Below are 26,214 nucleotides of genomic sequence, written 5' to 3'. Positions count from 1 at the left end.
TGTCGTCTGTTGAGCGGTTGGGACAATACACGAACTGCAGAGGGTCCAGTGAGGGGGGTAGCAGGGTCTTGATGTGCCTCATGACAAGCCTCTCGAAACACTTCATCATGATGGATGTGATGCAACGGGACGGTAGTCATTGAGGCAGGACACTGAAGACTTCTTCAGCATGGGGATGATGGTGGCAGCCTTGAAGTACGTTGGAACAACGGCACTGCTCATGAAGATGTTGAAGATGTCAATGAGAACATCTGCCAGCTGGTCTTCACACCCTCTGAGCACTCTGCCAGGAATATTGTCTGGTCCAGCAGCCTTCCGTGGGTACACCCTGCATAGAGTTCTCCTCACATCGGCCATGGTAAGACACAGCACCTGGTCATTGGGAGGAGGAGTGGTCTTTCTCGCCATGACGTCATTTTCTGCCTCAAAACGAGCTTAGAAGTTGTTCGGCGCATCTGGGAGGGAGGCACTGCCAGCACAGGCAGGTGACCTTGTCCTGGATGCCCTTCCACAGGCACCATGTGTCGCTGCTGTCCTGGAAGTGGCTGTGGATTCGCAGGGCGTGTGCACTCTTTGCCTCTCTGATGCCCTTGCTGGTGTTAGGGCTGCCTTGTTGCCTGCTCTGAAGGCGGATTCACAGGTCCTCAGCAGCACACGCAACTCCGCAGTCATCCATGGCTTCTGGTTAGAGTGTGTAGTGATGGTCTTGTACACAGTGACGTAATCAATGCACTCAATAGCAGAATTTAAAATTAATCAAATAATCAAATAAATCTGGAATATAATACTACTGCCAAATTTTTCAATGTTTATGTAACAAACTAATATAAAACCGCAGCTGTCCATAAAGAAGGAAATATACCAACCTTCATTATTTGGCCTTATTGTGATTCCAGAAACCAAGGTCATGTGATTGATTCTTAACTGACTTCCCAAATCCCCTAGCAAGTCATCCAATCCAAGGGAAAAATCAGGAAGTATCAATAAATACTGGTCATATCAGTAAAACCTTACCTGCTGTGAATGAATGTTTTTTTCAAAAAAGCCCTCTATTTAAATTTCAGGTTACAAGTTAAGGAATAATATTGAACCTGCATGATCACTCCATTATTGCCAAGACAAACACACTGGTTTGTATGTCAACAGTAAGGTGCTTAACCAGAATGCAGAAGACAAAAATCTACAAATACAAAAATAAATAATATAATAAGCAAGAACTATCAAGAACATGAGACGAAGAGTCCTTGGAAGTCAGTCCATTGATTGTAGAAACATTTCAATGATGGGGCAATTGAAGTTATACCATTCAGTTCAAGAGCCTGATGGTAGAGGGGTAGTAACTGCTCCTGAACCTGCTATTTTGAGTCCTGAGGTTTTTGTACCTTCTTCCTGATGGCAGTAGCAAGAACAAAACATGTCCTGGGTGGTGGTAGTGGAATCCCTGATGATGGATGCTGCCTTCCCACAACACTGCTTCATATGCTCAATTGTTGAAAGGGCTTTACCTGTGATATACTGTGTCATATCCAATACTTTTTGAAAAATATTCCATTCAAGGCCATTTGTGCTTCTATACCAGGCTTCAATGCAGTCAGTCAATATACACTCCACTGCACATCTAAAATGTTGATATACTTCTATAGAAGTCATCCTGCATCTCCGCAAATTCCTAAGGAAGTAGAAGCACTGCAATGCTTTCTTTGTCCTTATATGCTGTACCCAGGATAGCTCTTCCAAAAATATAACACCTAGGAACTTAAAGTTACTAACCCTCTCCACCTCTGATCCTCCGATGAGGATTACCTCATGGACCTCTGGGTTTTCTTCTCCTGAAGTCTATAATCAGCTCCTTGGTCTTGCTTACATTGAATGAGAGGTTGTTGTTATGATACCACAGCTGAACTTCTAATCTCCCTCCTACCTTCTGATTCAACATCACCTTTGATTCAGCCTAGAACAGTGGTGTCATCAGCAAACTTGAGTATAACATTACAGCTGTGCCTAGACACTTAGTCATAAGTATAAAGCAAGTAAAGCAGAGGACTAAGAACTGACTGGGGTCTGCAAGTGAGGAAATTGATGATCCAAATGCACACAAAGGTATTGAGGCCAAGGTCTTGGAAAGTAGTGATTAGTTTTGAGGGGATGATAGTATTGAACGCCAAGCTGTAATCAATAAAGAACAATCTGATGTATGCATCTTTCCTGTCCAGGTGTTCCAGCAATGAGTGAAGTGCTAATGAGACCTGCTCAGACCTATTGCTCCAGCAGGCAAAATGGAAAGGACTTTTTGGGCAGCAGTTGATGTTTCATCATCAAGCTCTCAAAACACTTCTTCACTGTGGATGTAGGTGCTACTGGGCAAAAGTCATTGAGGCATAGCTGGTATAATTGAAGCCTACTTGAAGCAGGGGCTGCCAAAGCGAGAGGTTGATCTCAGTGAATCTCAGTGATCACCAGCCAGTTGATCAGCACCCGGTCTTCAGTCATTGACCAGGTACTCCATCTAGGACGTATACTTTTTGTGGGTTCACCCTCCTGAAGGCTGCTCGCACATTGTCTTCAGAGACTAAAATCATAGGATTGTAGCGGTGTGCTACACGCAGCGCTAAAATTACGACACGGAGTCGGTAACTGCAGTCGAAGGAAAAACTTTATTCGAAATCCTCAGCCTCACTTTTAAGCCTCTCTCAACCTGCCCCCCGTGGCGGACAGGCTCCAAAGCTCTGTGCTCGCAAACCCCCGTAGGCTATCTAATTGTGAGCCGGTTCGGATGTGCCAGGAAATGGGTCGCCACATAAACCCCCCCAGAACCGGCGATACACCCCCCAATGTCCACAGTCTGGGCCAGAACCTGCTTGGGAGGTTGGCCTCTGCACCGAGGTGCCGGAAACTCGGCCAGTTGCACCAGGTCCAGATGGACCGGTTTGAGGCGGTCCACCGTGAAAACCTCCTCTTTCCCCCCAACGTCCAGCACGAACGTGGACCCGTTGTTCCGGAGCACCATAAACGGCCCCTCGTATGGCCGCTGCAGCGGTGGCCGATGCCCGCCCCTTCGTACAAACACAAACTTACAGTTCTGTAGGTCTTTGGGTACGCAGGTCGGGTGCCGCCCGTGCTGTGAAGTGGGTATGGGGGCCAGGTTACCAAGCTTCTCGCGTAGTCTGCCCAGGACTGCTGCAGGATCTTCCTCTTGCCCCCGCGGGGCTGGTAGGAACTCCCCGGGGACGACCAGGGGCGCGCCGTATACCAACTCGGCCGACAAGGCGTGCAGGTCGTCCTTGGGCGCTGTGCGGATGCCGAGTAGGACCCAGGGAAGCTCGTCCGCCCAGTTGGCTCCTCGCAGGCGGGCCATGAGGGCCGACTTCAGGTGACGGTGGAAACGCTCCACTAGCCCGTTCGACTGTGGGTGGTAGGCAGTTGTGTGGTGCAGCTGAGTCCCCAGAAGGCTGGCCATCGCTGACCACAGGCCGGAGGTGAACTGGGCGCCTCTGTCGGAGGCAATGTGGGCCGGTACACCAAAGCGAGATATCCAGGTGGCGATCAGGGTTCGGGCGCAAGATTCGGAGGTGGTGTCGGTGAGCGGGACCGCCTCTGGCCATCTTGTGAACCGGTCCACAATAGTCAGGAGGTGCCGCGCTCCGCAGGACACCGGCAGGGGGCCCACGATATCCACATGAATGTGGTCGAAACGCCGGTGGGCGGGATGGAACTGCTGCGGTGGGGCTTTGGTGTGCCGCTGCACCTTGGCCGTCTGGCAGTGCATGCACATTTTGGCCCATTCACTGACCTGTTTGCGGAGTCCGTGCCAAACGAACCTGCTGGAAACCATCCGGACAGTTGTCCGGATGGAGGGATGTGCCAAGTTATGAATGGAGTCGAAAACACGGCGTCGCCAGGCTGTCGGGACGACGGGACGGGGCTGGCCTGTAGCGACGTCACAGAGTAGTGTCCTCTCACCCGGGCCCACGGGGAGGTCCTGGAGCTGCAAACCGGAGACTGCGGTTCTATAACTCGGAATCTCCTCATCCGCCTGCTGCGCCTCTGCCAGTGCCTCAAAGTCTACCCCTTGGGAAAGGGCATGAACGGTAGGGTGAGAGAGCGCGTCTGCCACGACATTGTCCTTACCAAAGACGTGCCGGACATCCGTCGTGTATTCAGAGATGTAGGACAGGTGGCGTTGCTGGCGGGACGACCAGGGGTCGGACGCTTTCGTAAACGCAAAGGTAAGCGGTTTGTGGTCCGTGAATGCGGTGAAGGGCCGACCTTCTAGGAAGTACCTGAAATGCCGGATTGCCAGGTAGAGCGCCAACAGTTCCCGGTCGAAAGCACTGTACTTGAGCTCGGGTGGCCGCAGGTGTTTGCTGAAAAACGCCAGGGGTTGCCAGCGACCTGCGATGAGTTGCTCCAGCACCCCACCGACTGCCGTGTTAGATGCGTCCACTGTGAGGGCGATAGGGGCGTCCATTCTGGGATGTACTAGCATTGCAGCGTTCGCCAAAGCTTCCTTCGTTTGAACGAAAGCGGCGGCGGACTCCTCGTCCCAGGTAATGTTCTTGCTCGCACCCAACATCAGGGCGAACAGGGGGCGCATGATCCGGGCAGCTGAAGGGAGGAAGCGGCAGTAGAAATTGACCATACCTACGAATTCCTGAAGGCCTTTGATCGTGGTGGGTCGGGGAAAGTGGCGGACCGCATCTACCTTAGCAGGCAGAGGGGTTGCACCGTCTTTAGTAATCCTGTGGCCCAGGAAGTCAATGGTATTGAGTCCGAACTGGCATTTGGCGGGGTTGATTGTAAGACCGTACTCACTCAGTCGGGCGCAGAGTTGATGGAGGTGGGACAGATGCTCCTGACGACTGCTGCTGGCTATGAGGATGTCATCCAAATAGATGAACGCGAAGTCCAGGTCCCGTCCCACCGCGTCCATTAACCGCTGGAACACCTGTGCAGCATTCTTCAGGCCGAACAGCATGCAGAAGAACTCAAAAAGGCCAAACGGGGTGATGAGAGCCGTTTTGGGGACGTCGTCAGGATGCATCGGGATTTGATGGTACCCTCGGACGAGGTCTACCTTGGAGAAGATCCGTGCGCCGTGCAAGTTTGCTGCAAAGTCCTGAATGTGCAGCACAGGGTAGCGGTCCGGTGTGGTAGCCTCGTTCAGCCTGTGGTAGTCGCCGCAAGGTCTCCAGCCCCCTGTCGCTTTGGGCACCATGTGCAGGGGGGAGGCCCATGGGCTGTCGGACCGCCGGATGATCCCCAATTCCTCCATCCTCTGGAACTCCTCCTTCGCCAGTCGGAGCTTGTCCGGGGGAAGCCGCCGAGCGCAGGCGTGGAGGGGTGGTCCCTGTGTCGGGATGTGGTGCTGTACGCCGTGCCTGGGCATGGCCGCTGTGAACTGCGGTGCCAGAACCGATGGGAAATCCGCCAGGACCCTGGTGAAGTCGTTGTCGGACAGCGTGATGGAGCCGAGGTGAGGGGCTGGCAACTGGGCTGCACCCAGGGAGAACGTCTGAAAGGTCTCGGCGTGTACCAGTCTCTTCCTGGGCAGGTCGGCCAGTAGGCTGTGAGCTCGCAAAAAATCTGCACCCAGAAGCGGTTGGGCTACGGCGGCCAGTGTGAAGTCCCACGTGAACTGGCTGGAGCCGAACTGTAGCTGCACCTGACGGGTGCCATAGGTCCTTACTGTGCTGCCATTCACGGCCCTCAGGGGGGGACCCGGTGCCCTGCTGCGGGTGTCGTAACTCGTCGGAGGTAAAATGCTGATCTCAGCCCAAGTATCGACCAAAAACCGGCGTCCCGACCTTCTATCCCACACATACAGGAGGCTATCCCGATGGCCAGCCGCCGTAGCCATCAGCGGCGGCTGGCCCTGGCGTTTCCCGGGAACTTGCAGGGCGGGCGACAACGGCGGGCTTCTGCGCCCCACCGCTGGTGGTAGAAGCACCAGTGTTCCTTGGGCCGGGGGTTGGCGGGCTCTGCGGCCGGGCCTGGACTGGTTTGCTGCTGGGAGCGTGGCTGGGAGATCTGTGCGATGGACGCCCCGCTCACCTTTTTGGCGTTCCACAGCAAGTCCGCCCGGGCTGCCACCTTCCGGGGGTCACTGAAATCCGCGTCGGACAGCAGCAGGCGTATGTCCTCGGGCAGCTGCTCCAGGAATGCCTGCTCAAACATGAGGCAGGGTGTGTGTCCGTCGGTGAGAGACAACATCTCATTCATTAAAGCCGATGGGGGTCTGTCGCCCAAGCCATCCAGGTGCAGTAAACGGGCAGCCCGCTCGCGCCGTGAGAGTCCAAAAGTCCTGAGGAGCAGGGCTTTGAATTCCGTGTACTTGCCGTCTGCCGGGAGCGACTGTACGAACTCCGCGACCTGGGCCGCTGTGTCCTGGTTGAGGGAGCTCACCACGTAGTAGTAGCGAGTGTCTTCTGAGGTGATCCGGCGAATGTGGAATTGGGCTTCGGCTTGCTGGAACCATAGGTTCGGTCGCTGTGTCCAGAAACCCAGCAGTTTCAACGAAACCGCATGAACAGAGGCGGCGTCGGTCATTTCTGGTCCAAAAATCGTTTGGACCGTCGGGGTCACCAATTGTAGCGGTGTGCTACACACAGCGCTAAAATTACGACACGGAGTCGGTAACTGCAGTCGGAGGAAAAACTTTATTTGAAATCCTCAGCCTCACTTTTAAGCCTCTCTCAACCTGCCCCCCGTGGCGCAGAGGCTCCAAAGCTCTGTGCTCGCAAACCCCCGTAGGCTATCTAATTGTGAGCCGGTTCGGATGTGCCAGGAAATGGGTCGCCACAGGATCATCAGGGGATACAAGAGTTTGTGACAGTCAAAGCAAGCAAAGAAGGCATTGAGCTCAACTGGAAGCGAAGGCCGGCTGTCTCCTATGTCATTTGATATTACTTAAAAAGAGGTGATAGTATTCAAGACCTGACATAACTGTTGAGCAACCTTCCTTGATTCAAGTTTATCCCAAAATTGCCACTTTGCCCATGAACTGGTTTTCCAGAGATCATACCCGGACCTCTTGTAACTCTTGTTAGTCACCAGACTTTAATGCCTCTGAGATGCCTCTCAGCAGATTTCAGATCTCATGGCTCATCCAGGGCTTCTGACTGGGGAAGAATCTGAATGATTTTGTGGGGCCACACTCATTTACAGCTGTTTTAATAAAGTCAATCACCACTATGGTGTATTCATACAAATCCCCAGAGAGTGCACAGCCCAGTCCACTGACTTGAAGCAATCCCGTAGTCATTCCTCTGCCTCCCGTGACCACTCCTTTGTTGTCCTAATCTCTGAAGTTTTGCACTATAGCCTCTGGCTGAATGCAGGTAGGAGAAGGACAACCAAGTGATCAGATTTACCAAAATGTGGTCCAGGCATGGAATGGTAGGCATTTCTTACCTTAGTATGACAGTGATCCAGTATGTTGGGACCTCTGGTGCTACAAATTATATGCTGATGGTAACTGAACAGCGTTTTCTTCAAATAAGCCTAGTTTGATGTCTCTGACTGTGATTTGAAATGTGTCGGGATGGACTCTTCCTTGTTTGGAGATGGCATCATTCAGTATTGCAAGTGCTTGATTATAGTCAGCCACAGATGATATGTAAATTGCAGTCAGAATCACAGCAATCTATTTTAGACTATTTCAGTACTGTCTACTTTAAAGTAAGCAACAAAATTACATGATCTAGTGTAGCCCGGACAGTTTTACTAGCAACAGTGATGACTGTATTTACGATCCTAACAGAAAATTGGGTTTAAGATACTTTGTTCAAATATAAAATAATTGTCAATTCTACTTCTTTGGAACTCTCACAAATTTCAGCAGGCATCTTACTGAAATTAAGATTAATAACTTATTGTTCTAGAAGTGATCTTTCAATTCAGCTTTTCTAAATTACCAAATCATAGCTTCCTACTGCTTTATCAGCAAAAGAAAAAATTCTTACAAGGTAAACAAATTGACTGGATCTCCGAGAAAAAAAATTGTACATCTTTCAATAGAGGACACAAAAGAGTTAAAAAGCACAATGAAACCTGCTGATATTAGAGAACTGACAGGTAGCACATACAATCACTAAAATAGAATCAAATCAAGGGTAAATTCTGTAACCAACTTAAAAGAGATGATTCAGAACACATCCACTTGAATTGGAGTCAGATTTAGATGATTAACATGGAATGAAACAGCAATCTGATCCATTAGATATGCTATATCATTCAATAAGATCATGGCTGATTGAAATTTGCCTCTGCTTCACTTTCGTGTCTTTTATTTTACCAATTTCAGTCTTTAATATATTGAAGATTCAGTCCCCAAAAGCTCTCTGGATATAAGGAATTTCAAAGATTAACAACCCTCAAAAGAAATTTGTCTTAATTTCTAACCAATACTGGCACCCTGCTATTCTAAAACTAACCCTTCCCCTTAACCTTTAAGTTCTGGATTCCACCATGAAGCTTTTTCTCCTTCCATCAAGCTTTTATGCAGTATAATTATTAAACACCAAATTTTAGCACACTACAGCAATTAAACTGCATCAATTATTTACATTAATTCAGATTCATATTATATCAAGCTAATCGACTAATAATTACTCAAAGAGCATTTCTCAAGAACCATCCCAACTTGAAAACTGGAACTATTTGATAATGTTAACAAGTTTCACAACATATGCCAGTGATATTAAATCTAATTCTGATTCTGAGACAACGCTAAACTGAAGACCACGCCTTTTTAAAATGTTCTTTTTCAAAGTCTCAACATGAAAAAGAATTCCAATAATTCTTTTACCTGATATTCTTCAAGAGTTCAAATTAATTTTCTTGCAGGCATTCTATTGTTTCTTTGTATTTACTGTGAATCAATGAAAAAAACTGCACTTCAAATTCTAAATTAAATTGTAAAATCAATAAGGATCAGAATCAGAATCAGGTTTATTAACACTGGCATGTGACGTGAAATTTGTTAACTTAGCAGCAGCAGTTCAATGCAATACATAATCTAGAAAAGAAAAATAAAATAAATACTAAGTAAATCAATTACAGTATGCGTATATTGAATAGATTAAAAACTTGCAAATAACAGAAATACTGTATACTTGAAAAAGTGAGGTAGTGTCCAAGGGCTCAATGTCCATTTAGGAATTGGATGGCAGAGGGGAAGAAGCTGTTCCTGAATCACTGTGTGTGTGCCTTCAGGCCTTTGTACCTCCTACCTGATAGTAACAGTGAGAAAAGGGCATGCTCTGAGTGCTGGAGATCCTTAATAATGGATGCCGCCTTTTAAAAACACCTCGCCCTGAAGATGTCCTGGGCACTTTGTAGGCTAGTACCCACCCCTTATGAGCAAGGAAGTTTTATTAGGTATATTTACAGGACTTAAGAAAGTTTCTTACATAGTACAGACAAAATACACAGTAATCTTTCAAAGTGACATATCAGTGAAATACACAGGTTGATCATACTGCAAACAAAATATTCATTTGAGAATTTTAATATTTTAATCACAAAAGGAAGTATGCCAACGTATTCTGAAATGTATTAGATTAAGATACATTTATTTTATTTTTATGAAGGTATCACAACAAGAAAACAATACGGGATCAGTAACCCGAATCATGCAGTTAGAATTACAGCCTAGGAAAATCTATCTATAATGTATATACACACACACACACAGTTCAATATAGTAAAGGTTTTATTAAACTGGGCCAGAGTTCTTGCCTCAAACAGATTTCCATGCATTTAATTTTTCAGACTCAGAAAGAGAAGGTAATTACCAATTTTGACATTGCCAGTGAATTATCTATTAAACATCTGCAGATTTTGTCAAATGAATGCAATAAGGGTAATCTATGATGTGGTAACCAAACTGTTATTTAGTTCAGTGCACGTATAGGCAATTGTCCAAGTGATAGTAATCAGTGTTCAAACTTAACAATATAGGGTAGTAGCATTTAGAATAAATGTATTTGGTTTCACCATACTGAAAACTGCATTTTAAAACTTCTGAGCAACACACAAAGGTAAGGTCATCTTCAAACCAAAAAAAAAGTTTCACTGTACATGTATAAAGCAAAGTCACCAAATCAAAGCTCTACAGTTCAGCCTCAAATACTGCCGAGTTAAATTACTGGAAATCAAATAACGACTAGCAAGTGAAGGTGGTAAGAACATCCCAATACAGATGCCAAGGACAAGGCTGAAACATTTGCACCATTTTCAGTAAAAAATGCAGTGGATGATCCTCTTTGGCTTTGTGGTGAGAGTCTCATTATCACGGAAGCTAGGTTTTCAGTCAATTTAGTTCACTTTTAGGAAAAAGGCCATAGGCTCTATAATTAAAGGGAAATAGACCCTTACTTCACCATTCATAGGTTCCTTAATGTTATAGACCTCAAATAAATCTACCAGAGTCTTTTACTCCATAGAAAATAAACTCAGAGCCTCTCCTTCAAACAATTTCCTTATTTCCTTCTGTCATAGCACAGGCTGTAAGACAATCCAGTACTCTTTGGTAACAGGCTTAAATTGGAAGAATATAGACTTGGCACCATTGGTTAAAAAAACAGGTTAGATCATGTAACTGTTGACTAATTTGTCTGACATCAATAGCGATCAAATTAATGGAAAACAATTCTGGGAGGCATATATCACCATTGAGAGGCATGTTAATTAAGCCCAATCAACATGGATTCAGAGGAAGGCTGTGACTGATTAACTGAGCAGTGAAAAGGAATGATGATGTTTGAGTATTTGACATTGTAGAGATGGATGAAGAAAGTGAAAGCCCATGGTACTTCAAGGGGAGATGGCAAGAAGGGTCAATATTTGTCTCAACTGTAGAAACCAAAGGATCAATTGGAAATTTAGTGATTGGAGGGAAATACACAGAAGGGTTCTGCAGGCTCAGTATAAGGTGCACTTTGGGCTATGGAAAACCTGACTTGTAGAAATCCAGCTGCATAAATATTCCCATATATATTTGGAGCATTTAGTGTTTGGTGGTACTTATTAATGATTGGATACAGAGGGCATTACGGGCAATGTTAGGGTGAATACTCAGTGATGACAAGTGGATTTAGTGCAATACAGATTTCTTCACAAGTCAGTGCTTACAAACACTGCTCAGAAACAGAACCTTTATATAATGCAGGGAGTGTCTGTACTAATATCTAAATAGGATTCAATATAAAGTGCATGGTTTAGACATTCACTCATAATTCCAAAAATAGCAGAGAGGTTGATTCTAAGGAAGAAAGCACAGAAGTAGCAAATGAAATTCATTTCATAAAGTTGTGAGAAAAGGCACTTGCAGAATGTCAGGCTACAGACTATATAGCATATGGCAGCTTACTAAAGAATTAGAGAAGAGCAGAGGAAATGCAAAATTCTTGTTCTGGTCTTCCTGTACAGTAACAAATGAAGAACACTACACAGTGCACAGATAAGATACAAGGTTGTTGCCCAGAAGAACACATCTTTTGGAGGTAGAAACCTTCACTACATTTAAGAATCTCCAAGTTTACGGACCAAGAAGTGGGAAGTTAAATCAACCCAAAGTCCAGTTTATTTTTCCTGACACAGACATAAGCCTAATGGCTTCCATCTGTACTGTAAATGTCTTTAATTTTATATAATCAAAGTACTAAGATAGCCCCTACATTGTGGCTGATTAGATATTAATTTTGGTATTTATTTTACCACTAGTCCCTACTAAAATCTCAAACCTTTTCCACCATAACTTTTTAATTACATCTTTCTTAAATGAAATTTATATCAACATAAAAGTATCAAATGTTTTTGCTTGTGCATAAAGATCAGATGAATCATGAATAAAAATGGTTTCTGGTTGTCACATTGCTCACATACGACAACCAGAAACTATAAAGAAGCAACATATATTTCATTGCAACTGCACAAGAAAATGCTATCCAGGTTGAAAAAATACTATTTTAAAAATTAAAAGATACACAAGTAAAATTACGCGTTAACAAAATAACACAGTGTATTAATGGGAAAAAAAACTAATTTAAAAAAAAACAAGTGAGGATGCCATAATACTTGGGTATATAAAATACAATGTACAATATCTTACAATGAAATCATGTAAACAATTGAGGCTTAATAACATACTGCCAGTTCAAAAACAAAAGGAAACATGTCTTATTCTATTTACATACTGATCAAAATCTGCAGCATCATGGAAATATGGCACCTCTACTTCATATATGAAAGGCAAAATTCTTGTTTAAGGAATAGAATGGAAACATTATTCTTTCAAAATCTGTGTAATAAAGTACAGAGATACCCAAAATCTCATTTGGTCCTCATTAAGGAGGGATCACTAATGAAAAACAAATTGGGTCAAGCTATCCTATGGATATTTTCATAATTATGGCTATACATGCATGTTGCTGGCATTGCTATTTAACACTCTTATATAATAATGATATATAGTACTGGATACACCAGCAAGAGAGAGGGGATTGCATTCCTAGAAAATAGTCTGTATTGCTATTTTTCATAAAGTGATGCCATGTCATTTGTGTGTGTGTCAAGATATCCAAAAAAAGTTGTATTTACTTACTTTTTCTTAAATCATTAATATTGTAACGTTTCCTTGAGAGTGGATTTATTAATAGCTGATTGTTTCTCAGACTCTCAGAATTTTGGGGAGTGGATTGTGAATTCTGCAAGAACAAATATGGATAACCCAAATGACCACAAATGAGAGAAAATCTGCAGAAGCTGGACCCATCATAAGGTCAGAAGTGGGGATGTTTGCACAATGTTCTGCACCATTTGTGATTCCTCAGACAGTGAAGCAACTCATAGCCAAACACAGCAGGACCTGGACAATACCCAGGCTTCGGCTGACGAGTGGCAAGAAACACTTGAGCCACACAAGTACCAAGCAATGACCACCCCAACAAGAGAGGCTCGAACCATCGTCCCTTGACATTCAGTGGCATCACCATCACTGAAGCCCCTACAATCAACATCCTGAAGGGTACCACTGACAGGAAACTGAACTGGTCTAGCAACATACACACTGTGGCTACCAGAACAGGTCAAACGTTAGGAATCCCACAGCATGTAACTCACATCCTGACTCCCCAAAGCCTGTCCATCATCTACTAGGCTTAGGTCAGGAGTGTAATGGAATACTAGCCACTCATCTGGATGAGTGCAGCTCCATCAACACTCAAGAAGCTTGACTCCATCCAGTAAAGGCAGCCCACTTGATTGATACCCCTTCCACAAGCACCCAATCCCTCCACCATCGACAAACAGTTACAGTAGTGGGTACTATCTACAAGATGCTCTGCAACAATATACCAAAGATGCTAAGGCAGACCCAAGACCACTACCATCTAAAGGACAAAAACAGCAGATACCTGGGAACACCACCACTTGCATATCCCCCTCCAAGTCACTCACTATCCTTACTTGGAAACATATTGCTGTTCCTTCATTGTTGCTGGGTCAAAATCATGGAATTCCCTCCCTAACTGCACTGTGGGGGTACCTACACATCAGGGACTGCAGTGCTTCAAGGCAGCAGTTCATCACCTTCTCAAGGGCAACTAGGGATGGGCAATAAATGGTGACTTGGCTGGCGATTGTCACATCCCGTAAATGAAAAAATAAAGACAGGAAACAAACATTTCAAATCAGCAATTTAAACTTGTGAGTAACTGTGCTACAATTTTTTCTGTTTTTCAGAGCAAGAGACTAAATATCCATTTCAGTACATTATTTTCACATATTGACTATTGATTTTTAATGTGTATGTTATTTCTAAAAACAATGCAAACAGCATTCTGCAACTGTTCACCACTGATCGCTCCCACATTTTTCTTAGCTAAAACCACACATTACATTCACCAAGCCAATCAGTAACCAACATACTTAGACCCTAGTTCACACTTCCCATCAAAACCACTGGCACACATTGAGGAAATGAAAAAATATTCCCTCATAGAAACAGTCATTTAAATACATGTGAAAAGCTTGAAATGCTAATTGCAGCAGTAAGTACAATTATATTTAAATAAGTTCATATTTAATTATGAAGACACATAGCTTAAAAACTTGTGCTATTTTCTTTCATGAATATATGTGTGTGTGTGTGTGTGTGTGTATATATATATATAAATAAGTCTTCTGAAAGTTAAGGCTGATTCTTGTTGCACCTTCATCTTAGATCATGCTTTCCAGATCTTAAACTCTCCATTTTCTTTGTTCTCTTTCTTTCCTATCAATAAGCATTTTATTTTTGCCAAGTGAACCAAGTATCGTGTAAGCAAAGCTGATGATAAATGTCAATTATATCAATGGATTAAGACTGGAGAAAAGAAAGCAGCAACCTAAAACACTTACTAAACGGAAGAGCTCTAACTTCAGTGGGATGACAGAAAACTTACCAGTGTACAAAGATAAGCCACCAACTGGGATTTTAAAAACTGAAATACTTTTAAGAGCAAATGACTTAAGTAGAGAGCTACAATCCCATTAAGGGGGAAATAGTGGGGGTGTCAAAGTTAGAGCCGTCTCATTGATAAAGAAAAATAAAATGTGATGAAATTTTAAAAATCTGAATTATTTACCTTAGCTGCATCACGTAAGAATCATGCTTAACGTAGCAAGCGAGGATAGGTGTTCAATAGGAAAATGAGGCAAGCAAAAAGAAACTACGAGAGCAGAACAACAGCTAATAATAAAAGGAACTGAAAACCTTCTATGTGCATGCAAACAGGAGGAGGATATTAGGAGCATGAAGCAGTTCAGGTGCCAATTCATACTTGGAGACAGAAGTCAAGACTAGAATACTTAAAATACATGGCACCACATTTTAAACAAAAGAATGTTGCCAATATTAGTAGAAGAGTTTGTGGAGATAGGATCGTGCAGAAATTTGATAGGGTGGATTAAAAAAGCTAGCTTCTGTTAAAATAAACAAATTACTATCTGCACACACAAAATGCTGGTGGAACACATGTTCAGCTTTTTGTGTGTTGTTGTTTGAATTTCCAGCATCTGCAGATTTCCTCGTGTTTGCTCTTTAAAATCACTATCTGGATAGTTTTTACGCTAGGTCAATGGAAGTAGTAGAGGGGCTGACTGCAGAAGGGCTGCCATAATCTTGCAATATTCCCTAGATATACAGGAGACACTTGAGGACTAGAGAAAGAAAAATACAATCTACTAGTCCTCAATAGGATGCAAAACCATACAATTACAGCCCTGCAGTTTAACAATGATGGTGAAGTTTGTTTAAAAGGCACTGGGAAAATAAATGGAACAAGCAAGCATCAATTAAGGTAAATCATGTTTAAGTAAAAAAATTATTGCTTGCATGTGTTTGAAAAAGCTGGTTCAATGATAGAAAACAGTCTCTCTCTGTGAATGGTCCTTCAGGCTGAGAATGGCAGGGTGTTGGATTCCCCACAATTAGTGCTGATGTTTATGGGTATGTGTGATGTAAAACATTAAGAATTACATATGATTGTTGCTTGCTGCCTCTTACGCTAGGGAGGGAGGGGAATTGTGGCAGGGGACTTTGGGGTTCTAACATTTAACTATCATTCATTCTTTGGGGGGGGGGGAGAGGGCTTTAACTGTGATGGACTGGACTGCATCTACTACTTTTCCACTGAAGGATATTGGTGCTTCCATACCATGCTGTGATGCAGCCAGTCAATATACCCTCCACTACACATCTACAGGAGTCTGTCAAAGTTTTAGATGTCATATGAATCTTCACAAACCCCTGAGGAGCTGCTGTGTTTTCTTCGTAATTGCACTTGTATGCTGCATGCAGGACAAATCCTCTGAAATAATAACACCAATGAACTTAAAGTCGCTGACCCACTCCACTTCTGATCCTCAGATAAGGACTGGCTCATGGACCTCCCATTTGCTCCTCCTTAAGTCAATAATCAGCCCCTTGGTCTTGCTGACACAGAGTTGAATTCTCCATTGGATGTTGGAGTGGATAATGGATGCTTCCTATAATGATAGACTGATTCTTACAATTCTGCCACCTAGTTACCAATGCGCATGTCCTATATTTCAGTGTTTAATAGGAACCAAGATAGAATAACAACCAGGACAGGACACACTGGTATCGACAGGCCACTAAGTTCTAATGTGCAAAATAACTTTCCACAGCCTCTTTACGAACAAACTTCAAGTGCTCCAAATCCGATTTAGCTGCTTCTGTACATCATTCCTACTCCACCATCCTGTAGAGTTCCCAAACTTCAACTTCTCATCAGGTCAACTGGCACCTTATAGTGTCTCAGACCTTTCCGATACCAATTTCTATATTCTCTAGCCTATAGAGCACTCCTGAATCTTGGAAGATCTGCAGGCATTTTCAACAAACCTAGTTCCCAATACCTCACCCAAAGACTTCAAAGACCTCATCATGCTCTGCCCCATTACATAATTCGAATCCTCAGCCGTCACCCTAGTCTACTCAACTGTTCCCTCTAAAAAAAACCCAGACACTTCTCATTTCTCTTTCAATATATGCATGCTCCAACACTCCACAGATACTCTATTGACTAAAGTAAATTTTACCTTAGTGACAAGCCACTTCTTGAATTTGCCTGCAATGAGTTGGAGATGTGCCATCAATTCTATGTAAAGTTACCAGGGAAACCTATTACTCAGAAATATGTAAAAACACAAAATGCTGGCAGAACTCAGCAGACCAGACAGCATCTATGGGAGGAGGTAGTGACGACATTTCGGGCTGAAACCCTTCATCAGGAACCCTTCACCCTCCTGATGAAGGGTTTCAGCCCGAAACGTCGTCACTACCTCCTCCCATAGATGCTGTCTGGTCTGCAGAGTTCTGCCAGCATTTTGTGTTTTTATTTATTTCCAGCATCTGCAGATTCACTCGTGTTGCCTTTGAATTCACTACTGCGAAGCCTCTTCCAGTGATGCCTATACTGAAGTAGTTCAGATCTTCTCTCTGACAGGAGTTCAGCAAGAGCCTCTCTCTCTGCTCCCAACCTATTATTTCTTCGACTCCTGATGAAGGGTTTTGGCCCGAAATGTCGTCACTACCTCCTCCCATAGATGCTGTCTGGCCTGCTGAATTCTGCCAGCATTTTGTGTTTTTATTTATTTCCAGCATCTGCAGATTCACTTGTGTTGACTCAGAAATATGATATTTTTTCAAAGAAGAAACAGGTATTACAGAAACCACTAAATTAAATCCATTTCCTCCTTGTATTCAGATGCTATAATTTTTTTTTAATTTGAGATGGATTCAAAGCCCAGAATAATTTGTATAATTGTACAGTTTGAAATTAAATTTTCAATGCAAATATGAAATATAACAATGAGCAGTGATTTGCAAAATATTCAATGCTGATTCTATAAATATCCTTCATAAACGTTGTTTTATTTTGCACTAGTTTATGCGAAAATTTTTAAAATCAGAAGACAGAGAGGAATTAATCACTCTCTCAGTGCACTCTAACTTTTCCAATTCAGCTTAAGCTCCCCGATGCCCCTTCCTAAAAGCACTGTGGGAGTACCATCTCTACTAAAAGGAGTGCAGAGCTTCAAGGTGGCAGCTAACTGCCATTTACTCAAATGCATTTAAAGACAGATAATAAATTATGGATTTGCTGATGAATTCATTAAAACTAAATATATTTTAAAAACAGTTCATGTTAAAGAAACAATGCCTTCCCCCAAGAATACAGTATCAAGGAAAATCTGATTTAATGAATAAGACTTTCACATCAATTGGTACTATCTTCTCAGACAAAGATGCAAATTTTAAACATTCCCCTCTGTAGATCTGGCCCACTAATAAATACTGAGTAAATAGCTTTCAAAAATATAAATTAACAAATTCTCCTAACTGCATTTATTTGTGCACACTAACACCCTTGGACAGAAAAGCCTACAAAAAGTAGTGGTTACAACCCAGTCCATCACTGGTAAAGTCCTCCCCACTACTGAGCACAACTACAGGAAATGCTGTTGCAGTAATGCAGCATCTGTCAAGGACCCCAGGCCATGCTTTCTTCTTACTGTTGTCATCAGGGAGGAGGTATAGGTCCCACATCACCAGGTTCAGGAACAGTTATTTCCCCTCAGCCACCAGGCTCTTAAACCAGAGAGAATAATTCCACTCACCCCATCACTGAATGGATTCCACAACCTATGGACATACTTTCAAGGAATCTACAACACGCGTTCTCAATATCTATTGCTTATTTATCTTCTCCGTGGATTGTCACCTTGTCGTGGTGGAGAAGCTTGTGTGGTCCTGAGATCCCGAGAGCGATGCCGTCTGGAGTTACGCTCCTGGTAGGGTCACCCATGGCGGTAAGGTCAAGGGTGAGGTCCCTGACAAAGAACAATCCAACCAAAACCCCAACAGTGGAATAGGTGGACTAAGTTACTTTGCACTCAACAGCTGTGAAGGTGGATGAAATCTACAACAAATCCATCAGCTCCAATCGTCATAGTTTCCATGCCATTGGAATCAGTTGGTTGATTTGTGAAGTATCGTGTGCTTCTTGGAATGCAACCATCAAGTACACATTAAACAAATACACGCACAGGCGTCTTCACTTTGTGGAAACGAAATGAAGGCCATCACCCTCGACCTCGAGGGATAGCACGACGGCTTATTTATGTATATTATTTAATTGTTTTTTTTAAATCTTTTTGTATTTACAGTTTATAGTCTTTTGCACATTGTCTTTGTTGTGTGTGGTTTCTCATTGATTCTGCGGTGCTTCTCTATATTTACTGTAAATGCCTACAAGAAAAAGAATCTCAAGGTAGTATAGGGTGACATATACTGTATGTACTTAGATAAATTTACCCTGAACTTCACAAATGGACTAAAACTGTTGGAAAATTATCCACCAATGGGATTTTTGATAAAAACTTCCCATTCCTATATCTTAATAGAAGTGCCTTTCCTTTGAATTGTATTTCCTCTGTGAATGTGAGTAGTTGAAACACAGATAAAATGCACATATCATGATGATAGACTGTGGAAACACAAGGAATCCCCTTTGACCGCAACTATTTTGAAAATATTTTCAAAAAATGCATATACAAGAAAATCTACTAAGGGAAAAAAATCTAATTATAATCACCTTCTATTAAATATTGTGAATTTCACAATAATAATTTCACCTTTAAAATATTTCATTGAAAATCTAAATTAAGACAAAAGAATGAATGTACATGGGCCAATGGCCTAGAGTATGTTTGATAATAAAATCATAAAAATGTATTATAAAGCAGAGGTAACAATTTGATTCATCAAAAGGATTGATTTATCCTTGCAACACACACAAAATGCCGGAGGAACTTATCCTTGATAAGTCTATACTCCACTCCTGGTGCAGTGACACATTTAATCTTGCTGAGTACCTGTTTTGTTCTTAATCTTTTCTTGGATTTGAAATAAATTTTCTGACCTTTATTTTGACCACAAATTTTATCTGCTCCAACTTCTGCCCCTGTTCCAAGTTGAAGTTCTAATTCTCTCTTGCTGTCAATGCCACATAGCACAGTGGTTGATTTTAAGCACTTTCCTACAGATTTCAAATACCCACAGTATCTTGTTTTTGTTTTGAAATTTTCTTTTTTCTACCTTGACAGCATTTTAACTGGTTTTATCACTGCTCCAGACTCTTGATCCTGTGCATTGGAGAAGGGTGTGGACTCAGCCAGCTCCATTAGGCAGGAGGTACAGGAACCTGAAGACACACATCTTCCAAGATATCCTCAATGGTGGATAGGCTTGCACTTACGATGGCAGTCACAACCCTGTGCAACCCTTTTTGATACTATGTGAACAGCTTCTTTCCCTGAACCATCTGATTTCTGAATGGTCTATATTACTATTCCTCTTTTGGACGACAGTGATTCCAGATAATTGGGATTCACATTTTGGACCAATTAAGCATCTGATTCAATTAGCCAAAGTTTCATGGAAATAGTTTAAAAAGATGCATAAAAAGACAAACTACCATTTAACTGAGTAACAAATTATATATTTAAATGAAATACGGAACAAATTAGAACACTACCAATGCTACTATAGTACTAAAAAAACTATTAGTTCCTAATAGCTATCGACATAGGAATTCATCCGGTGTACATTGGCAAGTATTGGGGTATCCAGGGAAGGATAGCAAATCCAGTGAAGGGGCTTGGCATGTCCATTCCGGGGCAGTTCACACACCATTGGTCCTGACCAGACACTCAGCTCTCACCTGTGGTTCCAAGTAGCTGTCTGCATACACCCAAGTACACTGCTTCAACAAGTGGGCTAAATCAGGTGAGGGTAGCCAGCAGGCTTTATACCATGGTGAAATAGAGACATGTCTATCCCAGCATGTGAAAACAGCTCCAGCAGACTGAGCAGATGAGACCAACCATGAAATCCAACGGTCAAGAAGGCAGCTCTGCAGTTCTTCATGGAGAACGAAGGGCATGATAAAGCACAGAAGTCATGGTTATCCACTGCAGACAAGAGAGACCCCAGTTTGTGACGACTACTCTCATCACTGGACCAAGCCTTCCAAGGTTGAGAAAATAGTACCATCCCAGTGCAATGGTTTTTCCCACTTTAAAAGCGCTCTCACAGGTTTCACAGTCATTGTTAAATACAACAAACATGTTGCCGTGTTCTTTTTATTGACTGTAAATGAACAAAATTAGTGCCGAGACCTTGTGCAAGTGACAGACTGCCTTTATACAGTGTCTTTCCCAATTACATCCTTCAAATCTTCATTTTCATTGTAACATTCAAGATGGTTGTCCATGACTTCAAATTCACTGCAGTTCCTAATTTGTTGAAGTAGTTGAAATCGTTTCACTCCTGACCATTTCTGGTCTCCATGCCTGAAAGGTTGAACCCACAGTGCTTATTTCTTGCCAATTATCAGTGACAAAAATCACTAGTTTTTGAACACAAACACAAGTAAATGACTCCATTTAAACTGTTTGCTCTAAACATGGCGTAGGATCTAATGGCGACACAAGTTCACTCGACTGGCACTAGCTAGAAATTGTTTGGCAGCAGTCTCCTGACCCAATTAAGTGACATAGTGTCTCAAATAAAGTTGCAAGAAAAAAAAAATTGGGAATTCCTTTGCAATTACCCAGTTTTCTGCATTAATTACTCATAAAATATGGTCTGATCCTCATCATAATATTAGACAAACACAATCTGCCTAAACTAATAACACACAAACTTATCTTGTACTTTATTATCATGTCTTTATTGTACACAATGCTCAATCATTCACAGTGCAGGCTGGAAAAAAGTATGTGAACCCTTGTATTTAATAACCGGTGGAACTTCCTGTACCAAGCATTTCCTGTAGCTGCTGATCAGACTTGCACCACAAGGAGGAGGAATTTTAGACCATTCCTCCATACAAAATGGTTTCAGTTCAATATTTCTGGGATATCTTGCATGAACAGCCCTTTTCAGAGCATGCCACAGCATCTCAATTGGGTTAAAGTCTGGACTCTGACTTGACCATTACAAAACACATATTTTCTTCTTGTTGATTTACTCATGTGTTTTGGATCATTGTCCTATTGCATCATCCAACTTCTATTAAGCTTCAGGTGATGGATAGCTACCCTGACATTTTCCTGTAAAATGTCTTGATACTATTTTGAATTCATTGTTCCCTCAGCAATTACAAACCGTCCAGTCCCTGAGACAGCAAAACAGCACCAAACCATGATACTCCTTCCACCATGCTTGAGGTTTTGATATTGGTGTGCAGTGCACCTTCTCTTCCAAACATAGCAGTGTGTATTTCTGCCATAGAGTTCAACTTCTGTCTCATCTGTCCACAGAACATTGTCACAGAAGCATTGTGGAACTGCCAGGTGGTCTTTTACAAACTTGAGATGTGTAGCAATGTTATTTTTTGAAGAGCAGTTGTTTCCTCCGTGGTGTCCCTCCATAAACAACATTCTCGTTCAGTGATTCTCTTATTGTGGACTCATGAACCAAGATTTTAGCAAGTTCAAGAGGTTTCTGCAGGTCTTTTGCTATTACTTTTACAATCTTTTTCACCTTCTTCAGCATTGCATGCTGTGCTTTTTGTGTGATCTTTGCAGGATGCCCACTACTCGGGAAAGCAGCAACAATACTGAATTTCCTCTATTTGTAGATAATTTCTCTTACTGTGGACTGCTGAACACTCAGGTCTTCAGAAATACTTTTGTAGACTTTTCCAGCTTCATGCATCTCTACAATTCTCCTTCTAAAGTCTTCTGAAAGTTGTTTTGATTGAGGCATGGTGCACATAAACAGATCTTTCTTGAGAAGAGCAAGCTCTGTCAGTAATCTCACTTTGCATGTGTGTTTTTATAGAGCAGGACACTTGTACAACCCAAACCTCCAATCTCATCTCATTGATTGAAACACCTGACTCCAAATATATGTTGCAGAAGGCATTACCCCAGAGGTTTACATATTTTCTTGAACCTAGACTGTGATTGTTCAAATGGTGTACTCAGTATTAACGAGAAGTACAAATTGTTTGTGTGTTATTAGTTTAGGCAGATGTGTTTGTCTATTATTGTGACTTGGATAAGATCAGACCACATTTTTATTAGTAGTTAATGCAGAAAACTGGGTAACTGCAAAGGGGTCACAATATCTTTCTTGCAACTGTAAATGAAGGGAATCTCATTTTCTCAATTAGTTTTTGTTCTTTAAAAGTTGGCCCAAATAAACCACTGCCCTGATTAATCAATGGCCCAATTAACCAGAATCCACTGTATTTATTTTCTTATTTTAAGTTATAGCAATTTATAGCCTTGCACTATGTTGCTGCCACAATACAACAAATTCCACGACATAAGTCAGTGATAACAAACCTGATTCTAAATGTAGTTGAAGTTCTGCAGAAAGCAGTTTGATGTTTTTTTTAAAAACAGTGCTAGAATATCCCATGAATAACTCAAAACAGTCTTGAAACAGTGGAACTAAGCAGAATGTCTGGGGAAAGTGAGAAAACAATTGAGCTTCCTCTCTTTGTGTTATGTACGAAAAATTACTAAAGAAATGGCAGATGTGAAAAAACAACAGAAGTAATATGAAGAAAAATGAAATGAGGAAGTATATTTTAAAAACAAGCAGGTGTAATGAAAAGGTGAGAATTACTTTCTGGCCTGAAGTTACCCAGCTGTAATGTAAACACAGGCATGCTTAGAGAATCTTAGGCCCTTCTAAGCAGAACAAGTTCCCAGGTCAGCAATTGCCAGTACCAAAGGACGTCTGTTTAAGGTGAATGGAGGAAAGTTTAGGGATGATGTCAAGAGGTGGGTTCATGGGGGCCTGGAACATACCACTGGGAATGGTGGCTGAGGTTATTGCAATAGCGACATATAACAGGTTCTTAGATAGCTCATGAATGAGATAAAAATGGAGGGGTATGGGTTGTGTAGGAGGGAAGGGTTAGATTGATCATGGGACACAAACAAGATATTGGAGGAACTCAGCAGGCCAGGCAGCATCTATTAATAAGAGTAAACAGTCAATGTTTTGGGCCGAGACCTTTCATTAGAACTGGAGAAAAAAAGATGGCCTGGTTGAGTTCCTCCAGCATCTTGTGAGAGTTGCTTGGATTTCCTGCATCTGCAAATTGTTTGAGATTGATCATGGAGTAGCTTTATATAGGTCAGGATAACAGTGTGGGCTGAAGGGCCCATATCATGCCATACTATTCAATGTCTGCTGAAAGTTAATATCATCTTTGTAAATCATTAAAGTACAGCAATGTATACACAAGGAAACATTTGCTTCTCTGTAGCAAAATAACATCTACCCTCACCCAAGAGAGAAAGCAGAGCCTGACTGATACACCTCCAGGCAATGCAGCGCTCATTAATTCAACAGTCAGCCCAGATTAGGTATTTCCGCAAGTAGATCTTTCTCACCATTTTATGCCAAACTGTGTCATTCTTCCCATGGCAGCATCCTACACACAGCACTAAAGCAAACACACAGTAAGCAACAGATACCATTTGATCCATCTAAAGCTTACCACAAAGCATAGTCAATGAATGCCATTCTTCCTGTGCCAACCTTCAGCCAAACGCAAAGCATACCACTGTACCATCTTCCCATGCCAAAGTATGGTACTCTCCAAGCCATTCCATAGTCCAAAGTAACCAACCTTACCATTCCAAATCTCTACTAGGGGCAACTATACCTGTCCCCATCTTAGTCATTCGTCAAACCCATGTGCCAACATCACCCCTTGTGCACAGCAGTCTCCCGTACCAAAACTTACTCCGTCACATCGAAGCTCTTCATTATCACCCCACCCTACCTGTGGGTCCAAGATTTGCCACGCCATACTAACCCATGCCAAAACAAACCACACCCCAGTCCGACCTGCCACCAAAACAGATCAACTCTTGGCCACCCCTTCCCTACAGCCTCCAGCCGCCGCTGCGGCATCCGCACCCACAAGGGGCTGCAGGGCAGGCTAGGCCGCCCTAACGCTCACCTGTTGCTGCTGTTGCGACTCCGACTCCCGATAGCTCCGCCACGCATGGTTCAGGGTGTCACTCGGGGTCCTGGGCATCGCGCTGCGCCGCCCACCCCGACTCCTCCTCCACCCTGCCGCCGCTGCCAAACTTTTGCCGGGGTAGCTGAGCGAGCAGAGGCCGGTAGGCCGGCCGGCAACGTCACTTCGCCGCCTCGCCCCCACGTCAGTCAGCCGGCGCGTGGACAAGCCCGGCCGTTACCCGCTCCCGTCTCGCAACCTCCGCTCGACTCCCTGTTCCGCCTGCCTGACGCAATCACGCACGCGCACGCACACGCCCCCGTGCCTGTCAATCAGGCGAGGAGGGTACCCCAGCCCCCACTGTGTTTTCGTCTGCGTGCTGGCATTGCACTTGAGATAAGAGACCCGTTGTATTACCCAAAAGGTGTTGCCACAGTTCCGTTTTCACTACAAGTAGTTGCATTACAAAAGGGTGCATTGCGTAACCACTCAGATCCAAATTCCCTGCAGGTTTATTGTGCTTTCTGCCTTGTTCGCACGCAACGTTCCGCAGCAATGGTCAGACCTCAACCCTAATGGGCTTCAAAGATACTCGTTAAGCGGCTTCCTGCGGTTACTGCGTAACACTAATGTCGATAAACCATTAATGTTATTTTGAAAATGTTCTGAAAGAAAACAAGACGGCAAAGTACACTCATTGAGCTGAATGAGCGGATACTATCAATATATCCAGGAGCATTTCATAATTCAACAGCTATCAGAATGATGTGCATCGAAACCAGCTGTTCAACTAACCACTGTTTTGATGTAAAGTGGAAAGCAAACAATTCATGAAGTAACTAATAAGGAGGCCAAGATTGACAATTCATAACATGCAAGAGAATAGCAGCGACCTGTGATGTCACCAGTTTACAACAGACAATTAATAACTCCGACAGCATGTCAAAACAAGGAAGTGACCAGCCTTTCTGTTTAGAAATCGGACGAAGTGTCAGGAAGGAGAAAATCAGAATGTTTTAGTGTACAGCGTACAGAAAAAGAACGCAGTTTGACAATCTCAGGGTGGCCATTCTGTCCCCGCACGCCATGTCCCAGGTCACCTCCTCCGTACCGCTCCGTGCCCGTGAGGCAAGTCATGCCATTTTCACTCTGCATTTCCCGCGGTCATTGAGAGCATTGCTCTCTCATGCTCCCTGTGCCAAGCTTGGCACTCCATGATACGAGCGGAAACAAGAAGGTTTTGAAATCTTATCCGATTCCTCAAAACTCAGTCTGGACTGGCGGTCGGATCAGCACCAGCTTCCCCCTCGGCTAGCTTCACTTATCTCCTGCCAGCTAGCACAACCTCTTGTGTTTACACTGAACACAAGAATTCTTAAAATTCAGACTTTTACTGACTGCTCTTGAAAGCGGGAAAGAAAACGTTTTCTTTAAAAAAAGGAGAGTTAACTGGGATTCAGCACAGAGATCTGAGTCATTCTTGGAACGGGAGCGGAAAATGAATTAACACTTCAGATGTGAACCCATGGCTGCTTCAAGGCAGTTCAAAAACACAATGATCGTTTCCCTTCTGCTATTTAACAGGCAAGCTCAAGTCCCGTTAAACAGTCCTGACCCGATTTGCATTGGCAGCTTTGGACTATGTGAAGCA

General features: G+C 43.1%; 1 protein-coding gene across 1 annotated transcript in view; it reads right to left on the bottom strand.

Annotated features, from left to right (window-relative positions):
- Positions 1 to 24,852, bottom strand: part of lyst (lysosomal trafficking regulator) — a 277,149-nt gene extending 252,297 nt beyond the window's left edge. The window contains exon 1 of the mRNA XM_059982158.1: positions 24,564 to 24,852. Coding sequence (XP_059838141.1) covers positions 24,564 to 24,641 — 78 coding nt within the window. The 5' untranslated portion in view covers positions 24,642 to 24,852. The remainder of the gene's footprint in view (positions 1 to 24,563) is intronic.
- Positions 24,853 to 26,214: the final 1,362 nt, after the last annotated feature.

Source organism: Hypanus sabinus, chromosome 10 (assembly GCF_030144855.1).
Source record: "Hypanus sabinus isolate sHypSab1 chromosome 10, sHypSab1.hap1, whole genome shotgun sequence".
Taxonomy (NCBI): domain Eukaryota; kingdom Metazoa; phylum Chordata; class Chondrichthyes; order Myliobatiformes; family Dasyatidae; genus Hypanus; species Hypanus sabinus.
Note: the sequence above shows the minus strand (reverse complement) of the source record. Positions and strands in the feature narration are given on the sequence as shown.